The 26115-nt window shown below is 31.9% G+C and overlaps 3 protein-coding genes across 5 annotated transcripts; 2 read left to right on the top strand and 1 right to left on the bottom strand.

Moving 5' to 3' along the window:
• Positions 1-965: 965 nt before the first annotated feature.
• On the top strand, positions 966-3305 carry LOC122295092 (tropinone reductase homolog At5g06060-like). The gene is made up of 5 exons (XM_043104139.1): positions 966-1322; positions 1411-1618; positions 1798-2014; positions 2115-2221; positions 2880-3305. The coding sequence occupies exons 1-5, from the start codon at positions 1066-1068 to the stop codon at positions 3066-3068; spliced, it is 978 nt and encodes a 325-aa protein (XP_042960073.1). The 5' UTR covers positions 966-1065; the 3' UTR covers positions 3069-3305.
• An 11279-nt stretch (positions 3306-14584) lies between these two features.
• On the top strand, positions 14585-17090 carry LOC122295091 (probable protein phosphatase 2C 24). The gene is made up of 4 exons (XM_043104138.1): positions 14585-15365; positions 15474-15791; positions 16331-16436; positions 16551-17090. The coding sequence occupies exons 1-4, from the start codon at positions 14847-14849 to the stop codon at positions 16871-16873; spliced, it is 1266 nt and encodes a 421-aa protein (XP_042960072.1). The 5' UTR covers positions 14585-14846; the 3' UTR covers positions 16874-17090.
• Positions 17091-18876: 1786 nt separating this feature from the next.
• LOC122295090 (methylsterol monooxygenase 2-2-like) lies at positions 18877-24524 on the bottom strand. 3 transcript variants are annotated; one of them, XM_043104135.1, is made up of 8 exons: positions 24180-24516; positions 22978-23115; positions 22734-22877; positions 21810-21955; positions 21534-21653; positions 21174-21386; positions 20766-20846; positions 18877-19224 (listed from the first exon to the last, which is right to left on the bottom strand). In XM_043104135.1, the coding sequence occupies exons 1-8, from the start codon at positions 24207-24209 to the stop codon at positions 19143-19145; spliced, it is 954 nt and encodes a 317-aa protein (XP_042960069.1). In that variant the 5' UTR covers positions 24210-24516; the 3' UTR covers positions 18877-19142. The 3 variants fall into 3 exon arrangements, with proteins under 3 accessions (XP_042960069.1, XP_042960070.1, XP_042960071.1); XM_043104136.1 differs by lacking the exon at positions 20766-20846 and having other exon boundaries at positions 24180-24524; XM_043104137.1 differs by lacking the exon at positions 22734-22877 and having other exon boundaries at positions 24180-24505.
• Positions 24525-26115: the final 1591 nt, after the last annotated feature.

Raw genomic sequence — 26115 nt, 5'->3', positions numbered from 1 at the left:
TGAATTCAACCGGCTTCTTCGTCGGTATTTTTCATGCTCATGATGACATATTAATTTTGGATTGATTAGCGGGTAGACGTGTCAACTATATTATAAATATGTATACGTAGCATCATCGATTATGAAGATTAGATGATATATTGTCTACGACTTCTCTGCCTCTTTTGTTATTGTGATTTGTAAAGAGAGAGAACACCCATATGTCACCGCTCATATTTTTTTAGAGAATTCTATAACTTTTTAGAGTTTTCTAATTTTTTATAGATTATTCTTAAAACTTGTAAAATGTTATAAAGTTATATGGAATACTCTAAAATAGTATAAAACCTCTTAAGAGAAATCTTATAGATAATTCTAGAATAATGATCTAGAATGTTCTTTTCTTTAAATTGATGACAAGTATCACAATTCTAACCATTTTTTGTACCAAGATATTTCTATAAATAGAAAGAGTCCTTATTTATATAAGGCACCAAGCAATAATAGCAAATAAATTCTCTAGAGTTTTTCTCTTTACTTTCTCACTCTAGATTTATTTTCTTTTATCTTGAGTCATTTAGAAGGTTTATTTAAGAGTTTTGTGGGGACAAAACCTCTTAAGACTATACAAAACATGTGAAGAAATTCTAAGTCTGTAACACATAGCTACACCCTCCATATATGTTAAAAAAATATTCTTTAAGAAATTACATGATTTTGTACAAACTCCATCGACATCAATTTAACTTGTATTGTCTATCAATATTTCACTATCAATGATTCATTACTAATATGTCTTCTTTTAGATACATTAACCTAATATTTTAAGACGTCGGACAAATGGCAAATAATAAAAATATTTTATTTTTTTTATTATTATAATCTTATTAAATTTTATATAAAATATAATAAATAATTTAATTTTTTTAAATTTTATAATAATAATAATATTTTATTTAACTTTCAATTTAACCCATAAACGATGACAAACTGTATTTCGAAACCGCAAGGTCCGCAACTTACTGAAATCCCTGTCCGACCGTGAACCTCAAACTCCCAGCACTGCTTGCTTGCTGGGCGGCTGCAATGTCTCAAACCCTTATTCCAACTCCCCCTACTCCGTCACCGTCTTCTTCTTCCTCTTCTTCATTATTCTCAAACCTAACAATTCCACAGTCATCCCTTCATTCCAAGCTCCGAATATCACAACCCACCCGCGTAAGACCCATCCGAAGCCGACAACCCAGATTACTTTCAAGTAGAAACAGTGGCCCCACTGACAATCCCAGATGGTCGCTCAGCGGGATGACCGCCCTCGTTACCGGCGGCACTCGCGGAATGGGGTACGTTTACTTATAAATTCTGGACTCTATTTTTTTGCATTCTTTTCTCCTTGGCTCGTGAAAATTGGGAATTTTTTGGTATTTTTAGGCATGCGATTGTGGAGGAACTGGCGGGCCTTGGGGCGACAGTGCATACGTGTTGTAGGAATTCAAGTGAGCTGGATGTGTGCTTGAGGGAATGGGATAATTTGGGTTTTGGGGTAACTGGGTCAGTCTGTGATGTGTCAGTTCGAGTTCAGAGAGAGGAGCTCGTGGGGACTGTGTCTTCCGTGTTTGATGGGAAGCTCAACATCCTCGTAAGTAAGCTCCTGGATTTCCTCATCTTATGCACACACAAACATGCGTGCGAGCGTGTATGTTCTGTTCTGTTTGAGTTCCCATTTTTGTGATTTAACATGTTATAATCGGAAGCGTATCATTTCGAACTTCATTTCCTGTTCACTGAACTCGAAAGCCACCACATTTTGATCCGTAGATAAATAATGTTGGGACAAACATAAGGAAACCAATGGTGGATTTCACAGCTGAGGAATTCTCTACTCTCATGTCGACCAACTTCGAGTCTGTTTTCCATATATCCCAACTTGCTTATCAACCTTTGAAAGCATCGGGATTTGGTAGCATTGTATTCACGTCCTCTGTAACGGGTTTTCTCTCACTGAAGTCTATGTCTGTTCAGGGTGCAACAAAAGGTAATTTACCTGAAACCATTATCGCATCTTCCTATAAACTTTGAACTCGAGGAGTTTATCAAAAGCTCTTTTTTTCTTTTTATTTTTATGTGATTCCTAGGAGCAATCAATCAACTCACTAAAAGTCTGGCTTGTGAGTGGGCGAAAGATAATATAAGAAGTAATGCTGTGGCGCCTTGGTACATCAGAACCTCAATGGTGGAGCAGGTACTTCACCTTTTGCATTGCTGATGTGATTATTAGTTTGATTGAGCCCTTGCAGACTGCTTTCTGACCAATAATCATGTGTGAAATCATAGCAGCTTCTTGCTGCTACCTTCTTCTTTCCAAGAAAGTTACGCAAATACAACCCACACCAACACTAACTACCATGTTAATGAAAGTAAATTCAATTGAAAAGGAGCATTTTTTTATTGATTGGTTTATAGATTTGATTTTTTTTTTTTTTTTTTTTAATTTGGCTACCGAACTGAAATGGAAAATGATATAGACTACACAATTATCCCACTCCTATCATACTGTATTGATGCTGCATTATCTATTAACCCTCGTATTTGTTATTTGGAAAAATAAGAGTTTATATAATAGTTGATGGTCAATGCCACATCGGCACAATATGATAAAAGTGGAATGAAAGTGTGATATGTATCATAATGCCACTGAAATTGATACGCTGAAAGCAAAATTTTAGAATTGTTGTTCAAAAGCAGCCTCCTTCCTATTCATCATGTGCAAAACCAGATCCCTAAAAAATTTGCAGTCTAAAATGCTAGGACTTGCACTTACTAATGCATGGAATGTAAAAAGGCTGAAACCTAAGTCAACATGAAAAGTTGAAGTTGATCTTGATTTTCCTTTGTTCCAGGTACTTAGCAACAAAGAATTCCTAGAAGAGGTGTATTCTCGAACTCCTCTTGGGCGTCTTGGAGATCCAAAGGAGGTTTCGTCTCTTGTGGCATTCCTTTGCTTACCTGCATCATCCTATATCACTGGCCAGATTATTTGTGTTGATGGAGGGATGTCTGTCAATGGTTTCTACCCAAGACATGGCTAGAAGAGCCAACTTAACCATTATGTTGATTTATGTTCTCAGAGATGAGATGAGATGAGATGAGATGAGTTGAGATAAGTTAAATAAAATATTATTAGAATATATTATTTTTGTATTGGGATTTGAAAAAGTTGTATTGGGATTTTATTTTGTATGAGGATTTAAAAATGTTGTAATGATTAAGATGAGATGAGATGAAAGTTTTGTGAAAACAAACTAGGCCTTAATTGACCCCAGCAAGTCTAGTCTCCACTAGTTATTTACCTAGCCTTGGCATTCCCCTGCACTCTTGCATCTCTTTTGAAGTACCACAAGGAAACAATTTTTTTTTCCCAATTATCACTCTTCCTATTACTCAAAGTAATTTTTACCCTCCTTTTTTTAACCCTTCAAATAGTTCATGGTCTGATTGTATTACTGTCAACCTTTACCATTGTTTCATTAAAATATCTCCTAATCAGGAAACGATTTGAAGAAAAATATGTCTTGGATGTACAATTTGGAAACTAATGTGGACTAGTATGAATAAGTATTTTATTTCTTGGTCATGTTTTCATCTAATGTTTCAGTCTAGGGGTATAAAACAAATCCGGAAAATCGGTCCGGTCCGGAACCGGTTTCCATAAATGAAAAACTAGCCGGAACGGGTCCGGTTTCGATTCCTGACATTTTTTGTCCGAATCGGACCGGTTCTATTTAATATATATTTTAATTTTTTTAAAATATTATATATAAATTTATAATATGTTTTCTATTATATATAATTTTTATATATAATATATAATAATATAAATTATAATTATAAATAAGATAATTTTATTATATTTATAAAATAAAAGTTTAATCTTAAACATGAAAATTTAATTGATGATATGCTTTAAATATAAAATATATATTAATAACATTTTATCATAAGAAGTAACAACCAAAAAATAAAGAAAATCACTCAAATATTATTACTAAATTTTGATGGCCTAATAAATTCTCAATAGTGTTTTTGAGAAGTATATAAGATATTAGTAGATTAATAATACTAATATATATTAGTATATAATTTATATTAATTACAATTTACATTTTATGACCTAATACGAAATACGATCAATATAGTCTATCAAAAATTTAGCTATAATAAATTAAACTCACTATAATAATTAACAAATACTAATATATAGTTATTCTAATCATTATAATTAATACTAATATTTATAATAATATTAATAGTCTAATACTATATTACTATTAGAAATATACTTTAAGGCTATGTATATATTAGTATATAAATCACTATACTAAATAATCACATATAAAATAATGATATAGTAATACTATATTACTATTACTACAATCTATCAATAATATAGTTATAATAAACTAAACTCACTATAACAATTAACAAATAATAATATATACTTGTTATAATTACTACAATTAATACTAATAGCCTACAATGATATTATAATCTAATACTAAATAATGATATAGTAATATTAATACTAAATTACTATACTAAGACTATCACTATAGTCTATCAATAATATAGTTATAATAAACTAAATTGACAATAACAATTAACAAATACTAATAGTCTAATATATACTTTTTTATAATCACTAGATTATAATTTATAATTATATACTCAAAAAAGGGCCTCGTTTTAGTGCATTTACTTTCAGACTTTAAGGTAAAACTAAAAACATGTACCCCGCCCCTCTCCTCTCTTAGATTCAATTTCTATTGCCTCCCCTCCCCTCCCACGGAGCCCCTCCCCTCTCTCAGATTCTCAATCTCTGCTGCCTCCCCTCCCACGCTTCCCCTCCTATACGCAGGCTGCAGCCCTCTCTCACTCTCAAATGCTCGTCGTTCTTCTCTATCTGCAGCTCCTCCCTTGTTACGCAGCACCTCCCCTAAACGCAAGGTCTAATTTATCTTATACTGGTTTCTGTTGATTATGGATTACATGTTGAGAGATTATGGATTGCATGTTGAGGGATTACGTAGATACCCTCTCTGTTTAATATTTATTTCTTAAGTTTAGTTTAATTGGAAGTTGCAATTGTTCCTTATATTTATGTGGAGTCGAGACGCTAAATTTTTATTTTACTTTGCTTGTGTTAGACATTTGAATTTCAACTTTTTTTTGTATTGGATATTGGTTTTTTTTTTTTCAATTCTCTTATTAACAAGATCTTCTATTTATTAACTACGTTTTAGCTCATTGAGAAATCTGCCGTAGTAATGTTTTAATTTGACTTTTTGTCACTAGGTTTCTTGTAGAAAGTCCGTATTGGTAGCAAAGTGAAGTGGGTTTTGTTAGGATTATAAGCTGCTAATGTTTGTTTTCTTTGGTTCATGCTACGTTATTGAATTAGCCTCATGAAACTCTCAGAGATTTTGAAGTTCATTAAACTGTATGATTTGATTGAGATGCAGAAGGGTACAAAGTTTTACTAAACTGTGTTGCTTTGGAAGTCTATTAGTATATTGGGTTATTTGGGCTTGGTATTAAAAAAAAAAAATAGAAGCATAGTGTTTTCACGTCGAGGTCATCTTCAATCATTTCACCATGATGATACAGGATTTTTTTTTTTTTTTTAAGGAACAACTAACTTCTAAAATTGGAAAACGGACTGAATCGGACTGGAAATCGATAACCAGAATACCGGTTTAAGAGCATAACTGATGTGTAATCGGTTTTAGAAAATGCAAAATCAATACCTACCGATTTGGTCTTAAATTTGTCTAAAACTGAATCAAACCTTTTACACCCCTATGTTTCACTAATCATTGCTTGCCGGTGCAATTTTGTGGTTGGTTAGGATTAGTTTTCATTGATTGTTTACAAGCCTTTATATGGATGTTTGTGCATGTAAATAATCTCAAGAGTGCTTAAATGTCCAATATGAAATGGAAAATGCACAAGCACACATGCTTAAAGAATGAAAACCAGCTTACCGCATGCTTGCATGATTGGGAGATTGAACGGTTTTTCAATGTACATGTTTAGGTTGTAACTTGCTTTAAGAGACTTTTTGAATAGTGAGATGAGATGAGATGATTTTACATAAAAGTTAAAAGTTGTATAAAATATTTTTAAAATATTATTTTTTAATATTATTATTTTAAAATTTAAAAAAATTGAATTATTTATTATATTTTGTGTAAAAATTTAAAAAATTTGTAATTATAAAATGAGATATTTTCTGAATTCAAACAGTACCTTAACTCACTTACAACATTGATCGAGGATAATAGGACCATGTCTATAAAGCCTCGTATTGGAAAACTCATTAATCGATGGCAGTGGTGGAGGCTGCGGTAGAAATCAAGAGCGACAATGGCACCTTACCTTGATAGAAGGGGGCAACAATGCTGATGGCATTTGAACGAATAAATCATGTACTCTAATCTTAGGTCCGTTTGGTTGTTTAAGCACACTGATATTTATTCAGTTTAGTCTAATTTTAAATTGAGTCACATGAGACTCACAATATTTTTTAATTTAATACATTTTTACACGCGGGATTCACAATTTTTTTTAATTTTTCATAAATAAATATAAACTTATATTACCATCTAAACACATTTAAACTCATCTTAGATAGATTTTACAAAAATCACTTTACTACCTCAATTTATTAATATTTATAAAAAATTCAATTTATTTCAATTTAGCTTAACATACAAACACAGCCTTAAACTTTAAATATGTGGTTTCTATTTTTAATTTGATAAAAATAGAAATAGAATAACATAAAATTACTTAAAAGGCTAAAAAAGTCTTGAAAAAAATCAGAGTCAGCATTCGGACTTCAGAGTATATAAACCAATTAATGAAGAGAAAAGGAAGACCTGAACACAATTTCTTGTCACATTGGGATTTATCGTATTGGGCGTAGGCCATATTTTGTCTACACATTACGAAACCTTCATATCTTCAGACACGTTGAAAGTGGACATTTATTTCAGAAGACATTGATCGAAAAGACAACAATAATTTAGGATTGAAGACGAAGAAATGATCGAATCATTTCCTTAAGATGAGTCTCCAGCCAGCCTTCCCTGACTCCAGCACTCAAGGCTGATTAGAGGGGAGAAAACCGTTCACAAAAGGAAACCCCCGGCGCCATGTTGACCGCGGACTTGGCTTGACGTGGCTGTACTACGCCAACCAAATTAGAATTCTTACGTCACTCAATTCAGCGGGTTTTTTTATTATAATAATAGCTCCGTTTAAAATTTAGATTAAATTGAGATAAATTCAGTTAAATTTAATTTTAAATTAAATTTAATATCTAAATACTCAACTCTCAAATCACTTAACTTATTTTAATTAAAAATTTATTTACACGTTAGATCCATAATTTTTTCAACTCAACATCTCTTTACACAAGAAACCTATAACATTTTTCAACTTTTTATAAATACATCTGAACTCATTTGGACATCTAAATACATCTAGACTCATCTTAAGTGAGTCTTACAAAACTCATTCCACTATCTTAACAAAACTTAACTCATTTTAATTCAACTCAACATCCAAACAGAGTCTAAATGATATTTATAATTTATAAATATGCAAGTTACATAATTATTTTTTTAAAAAAATTGGATAAAACTGATATTCATATTTTTAAAAAAAAAAATATCTTTTAATAGTATAAATTATCTTTTTAAAGAGAATGTGCATAACTTATATACTCTCAAATTGTATCTTGGATTACTCTTATTTTTTTTCCTCTTTTCTTTGAGAAAATGGTAACTTCTCTCTTTTATCAAAGTAGACAATGGATATCGATTGTTGATTTGATCCCGGTCTAGAGTATGAGTGTAGAAAGTTATATCTGATATTGAATAATTTTACTCATCATTCCTACATCACATATTTATTTTTATTTTTTATTTTTTTCTTAATGAGTAGAAGAACTCATATTAATACAATCAACTATAGTCGATCATATCCATTATAGCTCTTTATCGCAGTCTCGCAAATCTTTCATGGTCTTGCACAAAAATTCCTTTATTTTGTGGTCAAGATCATTTCCTCAATCTATCCAAAGAATTCGAGGTTGAGTCAATATTTTAGCTTCACTATTTTTTATGGATAATAATACAATTATAATTATTTTATAGCTATTTTACAATTGGCTAATATAGTTATATTACTTTATTAAAAATAATTTCAATTTCACATAATTAAATCTATTTATAATAAAATTACAAAATAGTTACAAAGAAATATGAATTTATCATTTTCTATATTTTATTGAAAAGATATGTCCTAGTTGAGATTTTTTTTTTCTTTATTGTGATGGAAAGGGATGTCTTTTTTTTTTATTGTAAATATTATTGAATTTATGTATTTTTTATAAAATAAGTATTTAAAGATATTAAATATATATATATATATATATGCATTTATCGATTGATTATGTGTAGGAATTTATTTATTTATTTTTTAATTAAGGGGTGTCTTTTTTTGATGTGCTATAAAATATTAAAAAAAGTATTGGGTTGATCCCCAAAAGTCCAATATATTTTTATAGGATGGTGCTACAGGCACAGTTGGTGGGTGGCTCCCGCCACCGTTGGACAAAAAATTTTTTTGTTTTTTTTTTCAAATCATTTTTTAATAGTTTTAAACATTTTAAAAAAATATAAAAAAATTATAATAATATTAAAAAAAATTCTTAATCATTAAAGAAAAGAAAAAATTAAAAAAAAAATTAGGTCAACATTAACCTTCAATGGAAGCTACCAGCGGTGATTTTAGTGTTTTCCATTTTTATATGAACATCGATACTATTGACTGACCCGTCTAAAATCATGATAAATGTCAGTTGTAAGTTGTAACTGTAATGACGTTGGACAGCTTGGAAATTGCAATCAATTTCTCCTGCCTTCACACTGCCATCTCTCTCCTCTTATCAAAAACATTATCTGTCAGCAACGATCGGTATTGAGTCTTGACTCTATCAAAGACGGTCTCGCTTTAATCTACGGTGTTCATTTCACCAAAAAGTAGAGTTGCGAGGTCTTTTGTTCTAACTTTCAATAGTGTTGTTGGCGAGAATTATTTTTTGAAAAAATTTAATTGTAAGTATAATTGTATATTAATATATGTATTAATTTATTGTAATTAGTTAAAAAGTAAATTTTATTAAAAATAATACTAATTTAAATTTTAAATATAAAAGAATTAATATTGATATGCAGATTAGTACGTGACTTTATTTGTATATAGTAAAATTCTTATTCTTTTCATTAATTCTTTAATTTATTTTACACTATATTTTATGTGGCAGTTAAACCTAATCATTCACAAAAAGAGTATGTGTAGTACAGAAATTTAAAGAGGAAGAAGAGGAAGGAGGGAGGAGAGATACAAAAAGTATAATAATTTTGAGGGAGAGAAAAGCTCGATCTAAATTGAGGTTTAATGTAAAATTTAAGTTAGTCATTCGTAATTATAATAGAATAAAGTAATAAATTATTATATAAAATATTTTTAAAATTTTCAATAAAATGAGATTTTATTTAAAAACTTTATTTAAAGATTTTAAATAAAATAATATTTTTAAATTTATATTGAATACTACAACTTAAAATGAGGTATTAATGCAAATTTATTACCTCAATTTAGCAAAATCTTAAAAAATTATTTAAAATATAAATAATTCATTATATTAACTATTAAATTTAGTATTATGGGACATTGCACATATTGAAAAATATTAAATTTATTTAAAATTTTATATAATAAAATGGTTTTTATTTTTTTTTAAATTAAGAAAAAAACACTTCATTTTCTATTTTAAAGGTCTTACATAAGATGGGGGCCTTAGGCAATGGACTAACTAACCTTACCATTAAGCCGGCCTGGAGAAAGGTCAAGGAGAGAAAGTTTGAGGAGAGAGAAAGGTTAAAGAGAGAGAGAGAGAGCTTGAGAAGAGAGGTCAAAGAGAGATGGAGTTTGATGGGAGAGAGCTTGAGGAGAGAAAGAGATTGAAGAGAGAGAGAGATGGGTTTGATAATAATAAGTATGACATTAAACAAAAAGAAAAAAGTGACATCAAGGTGTGGGGTACGGTGGGGTGAATAATAGCTGATATATAATATATCTCAAATAGAAATAATATTTACAGTACGTAAGTGTTATGTATTTATAAAAAAAAAGTGTCATATAATTTTTTTGAAAAAATGATTAAATATAAGATTCAAATAGAAAAATAAAAAAGTAAAATTTTAATAGTGAATTCTATTCTTTTTCAAAATAATTACATGACATTTACATATTCTCCGATTTCAAATATCATTTCTCATCTTAAATATTTAGAAGATGAAAAGAAATGGTATTACTAATAGGGGTACGGTTTGCACATATACTTTAAAAATAATAATTGATTTATTTATAATAAAATATTTACAAAAATATAAAACCTTGTTTTTATGATCACTACTTAAAAAGTAAAAAATAAATAACAGATAATTATAAAATAAATAATTTATTTGGTCTAAATCAAATAGTTAGTAACAATCGACAAACAACTTTCAGCTCGATGGAAAAATAAATAAATTATTACTATACATAAAATTAATTCAACAAGAAACTCGAATCAATTCATTCATATATAAAGTAAATTAGAATTGATGAACTAGCTGTTTATTTTATAAATTTACAGATTGACGTGGTTTAACTATAAAGAAATTTAACAAATTGTCGTAATTCAGTATGGTACATTAGATTGTAAAATAATTATTATTATAAAATAGATTTAACGTATCATATAAAACTATGTTAATTTATAAATTTATTTATTTATTTTTAGATATATGAATTTACTTTTTTAAGATTTCTTTACAGTTTTGGCACTTCTTATATAATTAGTCAATATAAAGTATAAACTATATTTTGTTAGCCTTAATTAGTCAATATAATTAAGAAAAAAATCTACTATAATGGCCAATTAATATTATTGCAAGTTCTAAAAGCTAAGCTTTTCGAAGTTGTTTTTTTTTTTTTTTAAAGAAAAAATCCAATTTAAGTTAAATTTTTTATTTTAAAGGAAACTTGACCTATTTTTAAAAAATCAAAACCAACGGCTGACAACTTGTGATTAAATTAACGTTAATGAATAGAGAAATTAATGAAGGATCCTAATTCTAATTTATTCAAATTATAGGAATCTAAATATAAAAAAGAATGGACATAGCACAAAACTTTAGTTTCCTATGGCACATTTTGAACTGTATTTTGTTTTGATGTCAACTAGGGTTATGTTCCATGTTTTGATTTTGATTTTGATTGTGTAATTGTTTAATTTTAGGTTGTTTTTTTTGACTTTTTTTCTCGGGGGCAAAAAAGTTTGATACCTTTTTAGAAAAAGAAAAATTCATAGATTAATAGATAATGATACATTATCATAATAGATAAGAGTAAAATGAGTGGATGGTTTCTATCCTTTTGAATGAATAGAAATTTTAAGACTCTTCGTGATAGCATTTATGTGTCTACCAGTATTTTAATGTTTGATATAGTTATAAGTTGTGTAAGTATCGTATATTTTTTAAATAAAGAATAAAATTTATTATTAAAAAATTAATTTTTTATCATATAGATATCATATTGATTTATTTTGTTAAAGAGATTGCTTGACGTTTACTCATTTCACGACTGTAAATATTATTTCTTTAAAATTTATATAAAAAAATTAATTTTTTAATAATAAACTTTATATTTTTTTAAAAAAATTATATGCCATTTACACAATTCATAACATTAATGGAATTTATATTTACTCGTATTTCTTTTAAAAGAATACCAGCGCTCGCATACCCCATCTGTAACTAGTAAAGAGCTACCTTCCTTAAATATTTTTTATTTAATAATTAAAAAAATGATTTTAAATATATATTGCTGCCCAATGACGCAGCAACTGCATAAAAATCCAAGTTGTCCTACGTTTAAAAATACAAAAAAGAATACTACGTGCATACGTGGTTTTGCCGTAATACCGAAACCGAATCAATCAATTGGGAACACGTGGTTTTGCGGCTGCATGGATGCAGCTTTTCTCTTTCTCCCTTTGCCGAAGCTGCAGTGCATATTAATGTCGTTGTCGGTATATCGTCACAGCGTTGTAATGCGTTTCCGGCTCTGAAAACCACGCCGCCCCCACCTTCCCCAGTCTCGTCACGCAAACCTCCTTCTGCTGCACGCACCGACCCCAAAACCACCACGAGTGTGCGCCCATGATGGCGATAACACGAGTCACTGCTGCAGCCAACCCCCTCCCCCAAACCGCCATGCCTATCTCCTCCTACATTACCTTTTCAAAGTTCAAACCGCTTATCATATTTCAATTTAGTTTAATTTTAAATTAAGTTTAATATATAAATACATAATTTTTAAATTATTAAAAATTTATTTTAATTTAAACTCTCTTTATACATAAAAATTGTAACATTTTTTAATTCAACACTTCTTTATATATAAAACTCATAATTTTTTTTTAAATTTTTATAAATATATATAAATTTATCTTAATATTTAAATAAATTTAAATTTATTTAAAATAGATCTCATAAAATTCATTCAATCATCTAATCTGATTATTATTTATAAAGAATTTAACTCAACTCAGTTCAACTTAACATTTAAATGTAACTTAAATTTTTTCAATTAATTTTTTAAAATTTTTATGTTAACGAAATAAACAAATTTATTTCATGATATCATTTGAACCATTTAAATGATGGAGATATGTGCTTATACAAACTTGAAATTAAAATAACTCAAATTAAATATTTTTTTCCGACATTTTAACGAAGATAAATAGTAGATTTTTATATTATTTTTATAATAATAAATATACAAATTGACATTTTTGACATGATACGTAAGTTTTATAATTTTATTTATAAAATAAATCTAATATGTCAAATAAAGTTATATCAATCTATCATTTTATTTTTATAAGACATTTGTGTGAATATGATACTTATCTTTTAATAAATATATATAAAACATGCTAAATAAATTAATTAATCGGTCCCAACAGTTTTGAGATTTATTTTATTTTAGTACATTTTTTTATTGTGTATTTTAGTACAATTTGATTTGAGAAATTAATGTTTAATTTAAAAATAATTTATACAAAAAAATTAATACTTAAGGTTGTGAGTGTTTAATACCGCGTAATTATTTAAAAATAATAATAAATAAAAAATTTGTATAAAAAAATTAATTTTTTAATAATAGATCTTATTTTTTTAAAAATGATTGCATAACTCTTAGATTGTATGTAGTATTACTCTATTTTAAAAATATATAAAAAATTAATTTTTATTGAAAAGACTCACTTTAAAAAAATAAAAAAAAATCTTGCACAAAATTTATTTGTTTAGAATCAGTACCGTCTAAACACAATTTAAGACGATAATTTTATTTATTATTTATAAAATATTTTATTTTTAAAAAAATATAAAAAATCTAACCGTATCAAACCAGATCAAATAAAAAAGTAACCCTGGTTAGTTCAAAGCGATGGACAAAGGTTGGACGAAGGATTAAGAGTGATGCCGGGTATTGTTCGTCACGTGGCACTAATTATCTTATGCGTCTCCTGTCAATTTCAATGCCCAGATTACTACAATTGCTTGCCAGCCAGATCTTCCACGTGGAGCTCCTTCTCTAGCTTTAGTTATGCATCCGTGGGCCCCTACTGAAACGTACCGTCCCGTCTGTCCATCTACACGTTGTCCACTCCCTTGTCGCCGCGTGTTTACCGAATCTTATGTTGATTGTGCTCTCTTCCTTTCTTGCTTTTTTGTCTACGTGTAAGGTTGTAGGGTAATCTCGACATTTCCTCACTGAATACAATCGGAATGGTAGTTTCAATTCAGAAGTCCACGATTACGACACGTGTCCATGGTTTAGGGAACGGTCCCTCAGATATTCTATTTACCGTCAACGATGGGGACATTCTGGCCCACATGTCAACATCAAAACTGATACGTAGAACGTTTTCATTGGACCACGCGAGCCCAAGGAATAAATTTAGAATTTTTGAAAAAATCTCTTACTCTACAAGGGATACACGTGGCAGACATCTAGACACCATACCGTTTATATATAATATTTAATACAATTAAAGATCTTATTATATCTTCTTTTTTTGTTTTTAATGAAAATTATAAAAGGTTTTGTCAGGTAAAATGACAAGCCTAGCCTTGGTACAATATGCGTGTCGGGAAAGGGAGTTCACCTAACGAAGGTGTTTAGCTCCTATTGGACCACGTATCTTTGCACCCGACGCAGTTGGTACACGCCTCTGGTATTAACGGTGGAGAGGAGAGAGAGAACGAAGATCAACGGTCAATATCAGTTCGTTTATTAGGCGTAAGAGCACTTCGTCACGTACGCACAACAGTACGTGTCCGGGCTGCCCGGGAGAGTGACCGGCAGCTGTCCTTTGGCGACCAAACCCCTACGTAAAATTAAAAGGCCATGGATACCCAAAAAGAGAGAGGCCATGGAAGTGCTTTAAAAGCTTCCTCGTTAGTTACTACCAATAAAATAAAATTAAAAAAAAAAAAAGGGTTCCTCGTTGGAGCGCTCGCACGCGTTCATTCTCATTCCATTGTTGCGGTGATTTCAAGATTTTTGCAACCATCAAGCTTAGATAGACCGGGATTCGTGGTTCGAATTAGAGGGTTTTGAGTCTCTCTCCGAGTATTTGTTGGTTCTCTAGTTGGTGGTTGAAGGTAATTTCGTTGAGAATGACAGAGATCTGCTGTGAACTGGCGAGTGAGAGCAGCACATCGACCCCGTGCGAAAAGAACTCTCGAACAGCCAGGCGGAGGAGAATGGAGATCAGACGGTTCAAATTTGTGTCGAGTGTGGCGTCACCGGTGACGGAGCGTGCGCAGAAGCGTCAGAAGCTAGGGGTCTATAAGCCGTCGCTTTCTCGGGAGTGCGAGAACGCTGTGGAGAACTCCGCATTGGAGGAGGAAAAACCGTTGTCCGTGGTAGAAAACGGAAGATCCAAGACCAAAGAGGTCTTAATTCCGAGTCAGTCTTCCAATTTTTCTATGTCGACGGTCTGTACCTCTCCGTCAGCCCCTGTGGTTCCAGAAGTTTGCGGGGAGTACCCGAAGTTCGGCGTTGCATCAGTGTGTGGAAGGCGGAGAGAGATGGAGGACGCAGTGGCGATCCACCCTTCCTTCTGTCGCCGTGACCTTGAAACCTCCACTGAGTTGCATTATTATGGTGTTTACGACGGCCATGGTTGCTCTCATGTATGAATTACCTCACTTTATGATATTTTTAGAGGGGGAAAAAAACAAGAACAAGACATTTATCTTCGATTTTTATTCGAAATATAATTGCTTTCTTCTTTTCTTTAGGTGGCGACAAAGTGTAGAGAGCGGTTGCATGAGCTGGTGAAGGAGGAGTTGGAGAGTAAGGAAGGTTCATCAACGGAGTGGAAGACCGCCATGGAGCAAAGCTTCAGGCGAATGGACAAGGAGGCGATTGGGTGGAACGATAGCGTTTTGGGAGCCAAGTGCAAGTGCGAGCTTCAGTCGCCCGATTGCGATGCGGTGGGATCTACTGCGGTTGTTGCCATCGTGACGCCTGAGAAGATCGTCGTCGCCAACTGCGGTGACTCCAGAGCCGTGCTTTGCCGCAACGGCAAGCCTGTTCCTCTCTCATCTGATCACAAGGTTAGCTTCGATCCGCTTCCTCAAGTTTCATTTTTTCGGTTTTTCAATCCGGACGTAAATTCTCTCACGCAAACTCAGTCCATTAACAGAAACAAACGATAGCTAGTGGTGACTCTAATTATTCTTCGGAAAGACTCACAATTGTTAATAAAATGGAATTGGAATTGTATGGTCACTGTGCGGTGAGGTAGTTTCAAAACAGAAATCCGAAGATTAATATTGTTAAGCTTCCATTTGATTAGATCTGGTATTTTCTAGTCGGAGACGACTATGAAAAACATACCATTCCCAGTTCTTATTTAGTCTCTCGGTAACCAAACGGAACTTATGCGGCTTAAGCCGATTCTCATGAATGAGTAACGTGATAAATGCGGATTTCACGCGTGCCCTTTGTAGTCAACTGTCGGATCACCTGATCTGAGGGTTCTGATTGTTGTAGCTCGTTAAACGTATTTAAGAATAAAAAAAAAAAAAAGTTTTTGGAGTGCCATTGAATTGCAAGCTAAGAATAATTTGTTTCTGGTGATGCGTGATAACAGCCGGACCGTCCAGATGAGCTGAATCGGATCGAGGCTGCGGGTGGTCGGGTTATTTACTGGGACGGCCCACGGGTTCTCGGAGTTCTCGCCATGTCAAGAGCTATTGGTAAGCGCCGAGAGAAGAATAATCTATTATATCGCTCCTCAGCCAACGGTGCACGGTATAATATGGACATATATGCTTATAGTCTCACTTTGTTAAACGTGTATGTTACTGCAGGTGATAACTACCTGAAGCCTTACGTGAGCTGCGACCCGGAGGTGACGATCACGGATCGGACGGCGGAGGACGAATGTCTGATCCTGGCGAGCGATGGTCTGTGGGACGTGGTGTCCAACGAAATGGCGTGTGGGGTGGCGAGTATGTGCCTGAGAGGGAAGTCTCAGGCGCCACCGTGTTCACCGGCTGAAGTTTCCGGGTTCGAAAATTCCGACAAGGTGTGCTCGGAAGCGTCGACGTTGCTGACGAAGCTGGCCTTGGCCAGGCACAGTGCAGACAACGTGAGTGTCGTGGTGGTGGACCTCAGGAGAAGGGACACGTAGCGATATGCCATGAGTTGTCAACGGGTTGTCTTAAGATTCTTTTAAAAAGATTTTTTTGGCATTAGGGGTTGGCTTAGGGCATTTATGGTTGTTTTTTTTTAATTTGTATATTTATTATTTAGGGTGGTGGAGTGGAAGTGGCAGAGAAAGTGGACACGTGTCGGAACACAATATCAAGTGAATTTGATGAACATCTATAAAATATATATTTTTTATATTTTTAAGAGATGTACGAATCTATAAATAGGAAAATTTTAAATACTATATTATAATCATCATATTAAGTTAAGTAAAAGTTAAGCAAGCAATATGGACTTTGGGAATTGGATGCTTTGTTATAGAAATTTTCCTAACAGCTTTTCATCTTCCCTATTATTTATAAAGGACTGATACCCTATGAATTCAGAAAAATGTAGCTTTGAAAGTTGTAATCCTACAATTTTCTTCCCTATTATTTTTAAAGACCGATACCTATAGAATTCTGAAAAATGTAACCTTAGCGTTGAAAATTGTGATCGGTTACAATTTTATAGGTGGAAGAAAACAGCATGGAAATAAGAATTATATGAATATATTTTTAGCTTTAATGTGTAAAATATGAAATTTACATAAAAAAATATATATATATTTTTGATTAATTATAGACTTTATTTTTCAAAGAGTGTATAAAATTTAAACACCGTAACAGGTATGTATATTAAATTATTGTTTCCAATATGTGGATAAACTTTAATAGTTTTAAGGCTTAGTTTACTTTTACAAACTTTTGAAGCCATCTCATTCTATAAAATATCATTTAAATATAAATATTTTTTAATATTAATTTTTTAACTTATTTATTTTATTATTATAATTTTTTTAAATTTCTAAACAAAATATAAAAATATAATTTTAATTTTTATAAATTTTAAAACAAAAATAATAGGTTTGGTTTGGCAGTAGAGGATTTTGAGATAAAAGTTTTAAATTTTAAAATAAAATATTATATTTATTTTGAAATTTGTAAAAGTTTAAAAAAATTTTAAATTATTTATTATATTTTGTATGAATATTTTAAAAAATTGTAATGATTTCATTATTTTCTAATATCGAACCGAATCTAAAATGTTATATTCTAACCTTGTTTTACTCATTTTTTCTCTCTATTTTTTAAAATTTTATAAAAATTTTAATTTAAATTATTTTATTATTATTTACCAATGAGGTTTAAAGTCTTTTTTAACTGTATTAACTAAAAAAAGCAAATAGCTATGAGATACTATTGCAATGGGGGAACAATCAGAGGAGGGAACATATCATCATAGTCATATCAACAAATCCAGGGAATGGGCCAAAGAGAGATGAAATAAAAAAGCAGGGATGCTTAGAACACACGGACCCAAAGAGAAAAAAGTACAATCCTGTGTGGCTCCGGCCATAGCTGGGGGAAGAAAAAGAAAAAGCAAACTAGTTTGATCAAACACCATCCAGAAAAAAGAATAAAGGGACAGCCATTAACGTCAAATCAAAACTTTTTACATGTCCCGGCAATTACCAAGTCATGTTGGATGCCAAAAGGGATCTAATTCTTTGACAGATTCGTAAATCCTATCAACAGAGATTGAGAGAAAATCAAAACCACCCCAACAAGAGAAAAAAAAGAAGCTCCACAATTAGTGATTCAACAAGAGAGAAATTATGAAATGAAAATATCTGTAACATTTCAATGATTTTGGAAATAATCTCTTTAAGAATTGCATGTATTATGTCCTAAAGTTCTGAACCAGTAGGTAATGTGAAGTTCTATATAACCAGCTTTGGCACCACCACCGACTGAAAGAAAATGACCACCGAGCATTCACATTTTGAGAAATGATATTTATAATTATAGAACGTGTAAATACTGCACACTTTATGAAAAAATGAGTAAATATGAGATCTACATGAAAAATTAATTTTTCAATAGTAAACCTTATTCTTTTTTTAAAAGAGTATGTGGCGCTTGCACAATCTATGACTGTATCTAGCATAACTAAGAGTAACTAATATGAAATTAGCTACCCAATAGAAAAAAATGGATATCTATCTTGATTTAGCAGGACAAAACAGAAAGATTTCTGCAGAGTACGCTTTCCACTGATTCCACATACTGTCACGCTGTAAACAAAAAGCAATCTAACACAAAAAGGTGGTTTCACATGAGATGAGGCAGTGACAAAACAAGACCTCTAAGATGGCCTTTAAATGAGGAAGCAACATCTTGATGCCCGGCTATTAAAAAAACTATTTGTCACTTTTGCTTGCTTCCATCTTCGATTCCATCATTCTTTAGAGCCTTTAACTTTCTGTAACCTTTATCAGTTCCAAATACCCTGAGAAATCATACAGAAGAGGTATCGCATATGGTCAGTATACTTAAACGCTCTACTCTAGGTGTTCATTACCATGAATGAACAAAATAAGCATTGGGCACCAAAACCCAACAGGAACAGCATGTAAGAGTCTACTAGGCCATGTCCAATCTGCCCCTTACTTACAGTCTGAAACCAAGTTGCTTTGCAGAGGAAAATGGAAATGACAATAAACCAGGAGAAAAAAATGACAATAGATAAAGACCCATCACCGTCACCCTTGTACCCAGTTCTCTCTACGTTTATGCAGACACCTTTTCCATGATACATTGATAGTCTTTGTCCACATCAAAGAGAAATGACTACGAACAACGAGGAAGCAACATTTGGTGCATCGGTACTCATCTTATAATAAGCATCAGATTATGGGAAGGCAATGAACATAAAAGGCGTTCTTTACCAAAGAGGCTTGGGATCACCAACTGAAGCATGGAGAGAACATATTTAATACCTGATTCTTACCAAATGCTATCCAGCACTATGAAAATTGTGTGCGATTCAACAGAAAATTTAACATGGTTAATCCAAGATGTGGTAAGTAGGTAAAACCATATATGATTGACTTATCAGAGATAATCCTAGTATTTGTAACAAAATAATCCAAGACAGAACGTCTTGGACAACAATGTTCACATGTATTTCCGTGCATACATGCAAACAATGAAAGTAAACATAATTTAGGCCTTCCCTACCCTTACACAACCCTTTTCGACAAGAGACCTTGGACCACCACGTGCGTGTGTACTTTGGTAAATACAGTTTTGTGCAAGGATGTTGAGTCACTGTGCATTAGTAGCATTTCCCAGGCACAGAGAATAACACCTTGCCAAATCCCTTTTTGGTCTTATATTTTACAAGAAACTTAATCATGAAAACAAAGAAGGTCCAGGTATTCTAAATCAAGCAAAGATCAATTCATAGGGCTTATACTCCAAAAGGACTAGTTAATGTTATAACTGAATCCCTTTGGAATCATTATAGACTGCAAGAACTTCTCCCTCCCATGCAATACACATTTAACACCCTCTTATGCTCAATCCAAGGTTCTCGCCAAGCAATTTTTTTAAGGATATTAAAACAAGGATTATATTGATGATACAAATAGGCATAGCCTAAGTACACGGAACATATATAAGTGCAACACCTAAGCATGAGAACACCTTGCCATTTTGTTGTAGGTAGCATAGCTCAAGTCTCACACTTCTAACTGGGGATTGACTTTGATACCATTTGTAGCAACCCAAGGGAAGTCCAACCACATCTCAAAGGGCTAATAATGGGTTTTTATAAATAGAAGACTAGTTAATGTTACAATTGGAGTCCATTGGAATCATTCTAAGCTGCAAGATCCACTCATTCTTAACCAATGTGAGATCCCTTCATCATGCTTAACCAATGCAGGATGCTCTCACAACCTTGGCTGGAGACAACAGACAGTGGTCTAACCAAACAATACAAATGTGCCAATGCTTTAAGCAGTGGGGAAAATAAATAAGACTTACCGGTCCATGTAAGTAAAAGTTGATGAGTAGTTGCCAGACTTGGTATAAAGCAAACGGTGGTGATAGTCATGAAAATCGGCCCTGGAAAATAATGGATCAAACATTTCAGGATAAAATATAAGCAAAATATACTTGGGCCCCTCAAAGTTACCGCTCGGGTATTTTAATTTTTTTCGTTAATGGTTAAAGAAGTGACTATTAGTGAAGTTGTCTTTTTTTCTTAATTGTTAAGGATGTTAAAAAATGTTTAAAAGAAAATGAAAAAAAAAAAAAAAATTTGAAATGCACTGGGTTGCATGCCCAACATGTACGTAATGCTGGGCGTGCCCCCTAGCATTGTTCCAAAGGTAATTATGGGAATTAGTCAGATGCTACAAAACCACCAAGAGGGAAAACCTACACACTTACCCCCCATACCAAGGCAAGAAGTTTGAGAGGCTCCATGGAAAATGGTACCCACAATGTGCCTCAACTGTCTCCAAGACTCTCAGTACCATCCATAACCACAAAGTCATCAAATGGGGTCCAGTGATAGCAGGACCAATAATGGTTGCAAAGCCAAGGAACAGTATCTCAGCAGGGTGAGCATATTCAGAAGTCAATCCAAAAGGTGTAGCATATCTGTACAAGTTAATAAGCCCAAAAGAGCAACCAATAAGCACCTAACAAAAAAGATTTTTTTTTTATAAGTAAGAAAGTATTAAAAGAAAATTAAAAAGATTGTTATCGACCGAAACACTTGATAAAGCACTTATAGCTTGCACTTACTCATGATGAACACTGTGAACATGTTTGTACAACCATTTTGTATGCAGAACCCGGTGTCCCCAGTAGAACACAAAATCCTCAAGGATGAAGTAAAATATTATCTGTGTTAAAACTACATTCCTGCAGAACCAAAAGCAGGGATTTTACTGGCTGTACTTTAGACAAGATGGAAATGTTACTGTCAAAGGAAAAAATTGATGAAGGCCATACATATATTATATATCAGTGCATATATCTCAGGAACAAAGCTTTAGTATATAAAGAACCTGAAAATACCAGGACGGCAATGGAAGACTACTTTGCATGCCCATGTGTTTGAAGACGGGATATGAGATGACCATCACTGGAAGATTGACACCAAAATGATAAAGCAGCAGACGAGTAATGCATTTCTCCTGAGCTGCTGGACTGTTATTCTTTGTCTGAATAGAAATAAACAAATAATAACCCTAATTGACATAAATTCAACGAGACAGAGAAAGAAATTGAGCTATTGCAATAGCAGCAATAGAAATTGACATAGATCGTAATATCTTTACCATGTACCAGTTAGTGGCAGCAATAAAAATTGCAATAGAAAAGTTTGGGTATTCAATAGCAGAGGACAACATGGGAAATTTTTCCTTAAAGCCACTATCTATATAGTAATGATGTTTGTAATGCTAACGCTAACAAACATATATACTTCTATGAAAAAAGCCCAGTCAAGTAAAACAAACAAATTACAATTACATACTTGAGATATATATATATATATATGAATATATCTAAATGAGTTCTAATACTATAGAAACCAAAATACATCTTATGCAAAAAGCACAGTCCAGTAAATCAAACATATAAACATCAATATACGTTGGAAGTACCAAAAACTGACAAAAGATGATTTTCAATAAGAGAGGTTATTCCCTATGATAAGGGTTGCAAATAGAAATCCTTAGCAGCTTGAAGACACTGGTGAACTCTTGATAAGACTAAAAACATGGTGAAAAAGAAAGAAAGGAAGCATTTTATCATGCATACTATGTTTGGTCCTTAACTGGTTAGTATTAAGAAGAACACCGTAGAATAGATAAAAGCAACGTTCATGACTCGAAAACAATACTTTTTTATAAGTACTCGAAAACAATACACTGTCAGAAGAACCTCCATAAGAGTATCATTTTATGAGAAAGGCAAACATTTAACTTTCGTAGCTACCTTCATAGAATAAGAAGAACAATAACACAATTCTATTGCAGAAAATGAACACTGCCCAACGTGGCAGCAAGTTATTGGTACATGCATTAATTGTGCACTGGAATCTTTTACTAATGTTCTTTTCTGCCAAATATCTCTAATGCTCTGGTAAGAATAAAGTTAGTCACCATTTCAGAATTCAGCTTCAAAAAATATGAAATTACTGAACTTCTTCAAGAGTAATGGCAAGGAAAAAGAGCCGAACCTGAATTTTGTATTTGCTCAACCAACCTGCCCTCTCAAGATATATGAAAGGAAGTCCAGATAAGAAAAAAACACTTTCATGAAGAAAGAAACTTCCAAGACACGCCAGTTGAAAGTCACTGAAATGTGTGATCAGATACTGCATCGCCAAAATAAAATAAATAGTAGAGATTTAAACTAAAAGCTCATATCAAATAAGACTACAAGCGCATGAAGAGAACAGAACTTAATGTCCATAGCTTGAATAATCATCGTTCCACAACTCAATTCCCTTTGACAATCGAAATTCCAGAAAAATTTTGAGCATTCATACAGATGAATGGTTCAAATGAACACTAACTAGCTTATCAAAATAATAATAAAAAACTCATTTAAAAATAAAAAGGGAGAAGCACATAATTCCACATCCTTGAAGCCCATAAAGTACTATGCCACCAATTCCACATTCTTGCGTCTAAGGACCAAAGACCTCATAGGCCTGAGAATTAAAATGAACACGTTTGGCATATTAAAAAAAAGTGTAACATCCATAGTAAACGTGGCTAACATTTTGAACATTCCCCATGCATTTATCTTTGAAGAAAGAAACATCACGATAAATGAAATGATGTCCGCTCAGATAAACTGCTATAATTTCTTTTCTTTATTTTTATAAGTAACTGTTACAAACTTCTTCAAATCCTAAAGGGACAACAGAGTCGGTGATGCAGCTCAGCTAAAAGTCTACCGGTCGTGGCATCACAACAGCCCCTAAAGCTCAACCTCCTAAAACCCTTGATGCAAGCTTCTAGATTCTACATTTATATGTCCAAATAACTTCGTGTATACGATTCCGAAATAAAGGCATTGTATTACAAACGCCGTTTGACCACATAGGTACATTATACATATAACTATCAAATAAACCACGCTCCCAATGTCGCAATCTTTGACCAAAACAACAAGAAAACAAAAGAAAAGCGACAAAAGAAAACCCAGAATGCAAATCTTGCAAGGCTAAAACTATGATTTCCAAAACACTACTAAAACAAGGAATCAAGACAAACCCATGATTTGACCTGCATTATTATTATACACTACGAGTCCAAAACTAACAATACCCATCAAAGAAAATAAATCTAGGGCAAGAATTATCAAATACAACTGAAGTTAAAACAGAAAAAGTTGGCCAAATCGCCACATAAAGGTTATAAAATGCAGTACCAGCCACCCATATTCGATGATGGAAGCCATTGCAAGCTTGGAGACTAAAAACTTGATCTTTTGCAAAGAGCAATGCGACAAATATTCTAGAGAGAGAGAGAGAGAGAGAGAGAGATCGAGAGAGAGCGAATGGTTCAGTGAGGAGGAGGCATATGACGAAGGCAGGAGGAGGAAGCCACGAGAAGAGACTGACTGTCCAAGGGAATCTGGCCCCTTCGCTTTTGGAATATGTGTTTAAAACAGGAATCGGTGGTGGCAAAGAGGGATACGAATTCGTGCAAATCATTGCTCACTTCAGTTACTCACTTGCTTGGACCACCTGACGAGTCCAAAAAAGTGTTTTTGAACATGCTCCAGTTTTGAGTTCAGATGCTAATTTTTTATTATCTGAAATTGAATTATAAAGGTGAGATTAGGCTGCGTTTGGTTAGGGACATGATCACAAAAATTCTATCAATATTAATAAAAAGTAAGTAAAAAATAATAATAAAATAATAAATAGTAGTAGAATATTCTCTTAATACTTCATTATCCAAACAGAACATTAAAAATAATATAGAAATAACATTTTATATTGTCGTGATTTATAATTTTTACTATATAATTTAAATAATTAAGTTTATTTTTTAATTTAAATAATAATTTAATATAATACTATAGTAGAGTTATTGAGTTAAACACAATCTTATCAATATTTATGAGTAATACTAAATACGGTGTGCAAACCTTGACTTCTCATAACTCATAAGTAGAGTCTATTATTAAAAGACAATTTTTTTATATAGATTTTAGATTATTTTAATTTTTTCCCGAATGCATTATCATGCACAAGTCTCAAATAGATAAAATTTTTATAAAAATGTAGGTAAATGTGGATCCCCTTAAAAAAGAATAGATTTTTTTTATAAAATGACTACACGAAATTTATATATTTAAAGATATATCATTTTCAATCAAAATTATGAAGATATATCAGTAAAATTATGTAATTTATATAAACCTTTTTTTTTATATATAAAATACCTTTAATTGATGCAAATGTAATCTACAGCTTAGAAAAAGATATAAATGCGCTTTGCTAGATATAGTCGATAAATGCAGTCGGCGTGCAGTCGGCTGTACGGAATAAATAAAAAAAATTATAAATTTTTTTTTATATTCAGGAAGACCTACATGAATAAAAAAAATTAAAAAAATAATTTTTTTTTTTATGTAGATCTCGTATTAATTTATTTTTTCTCCATAATTATACGCTGATTGTATTTACTGATTGCAAAAAGTATTTCTCTAAATGTATTCAAAGAATCAAAAGGACAGAAAAGGTGTGGAGATGACATGTTTAGATTGTACACTTCTAAAGTTGGCAGACGAAGATGATGCCATCCAGCTTAAAGGTTAAAGCTGAAAGGGATTTGGCAATGATTGTCGTGCTTTTGGCCTTTGGGTACGTGGTATTTTGACGCGTGGCAGGAAAATGATAGCTAGCATTTGACAATATTTTTTCATGACCGAATTAGTAAAAAAAATGAAAATAATTAGTTGATTTCCATTTTCTTTTTCATTTTTACATGAATCACAATTTTATTTTTTTTTAAATTAAGTTTTTTAAAGGTACGATTTTTATTATTTTAGTAAAGAAAATTAAGAAATTCAAATTAATACAGAAAAAATTATATATACGATATTATCATTCTATTTGCATCTAAATAAATAAAATATGGCACGTTTATCATTATTGAATGATTATTTATTACATACTTATTTATCATCAAATGGTGTTAAATGTACAACATCATAAAGATGCAAATGAGATGGTAGTATAGTGTATAACATTATTATTAATACAGACACTAATCAATGTGCCAATGAGTAGTGACTTGCTAGTTTGATGAAGCATGACATTTGTGAACAAGAATTTATGTTTAAGACATTTTTT

This window comes from Carya illinoinensis, chromosome 14, assembly GCF_018687715.1.
Source record: "Carya illinoinensis cultivar Pawnee chromosome 14, C.illinoinensisPawnee_v1, whole genome shotgun sequence".
Taxonomy (NCBI): Eukaryota; Viridiplantae; Streptophyta; class Magnoliopsida; order Fagales; family Juglandaceae; genus Carya; species Carya illinoinensis.
The sequence above is the reverse complement of the archived record's forward strand: the minus strand, read 5'-3'. Positions and strand labels throughout refer to the sequence as shown.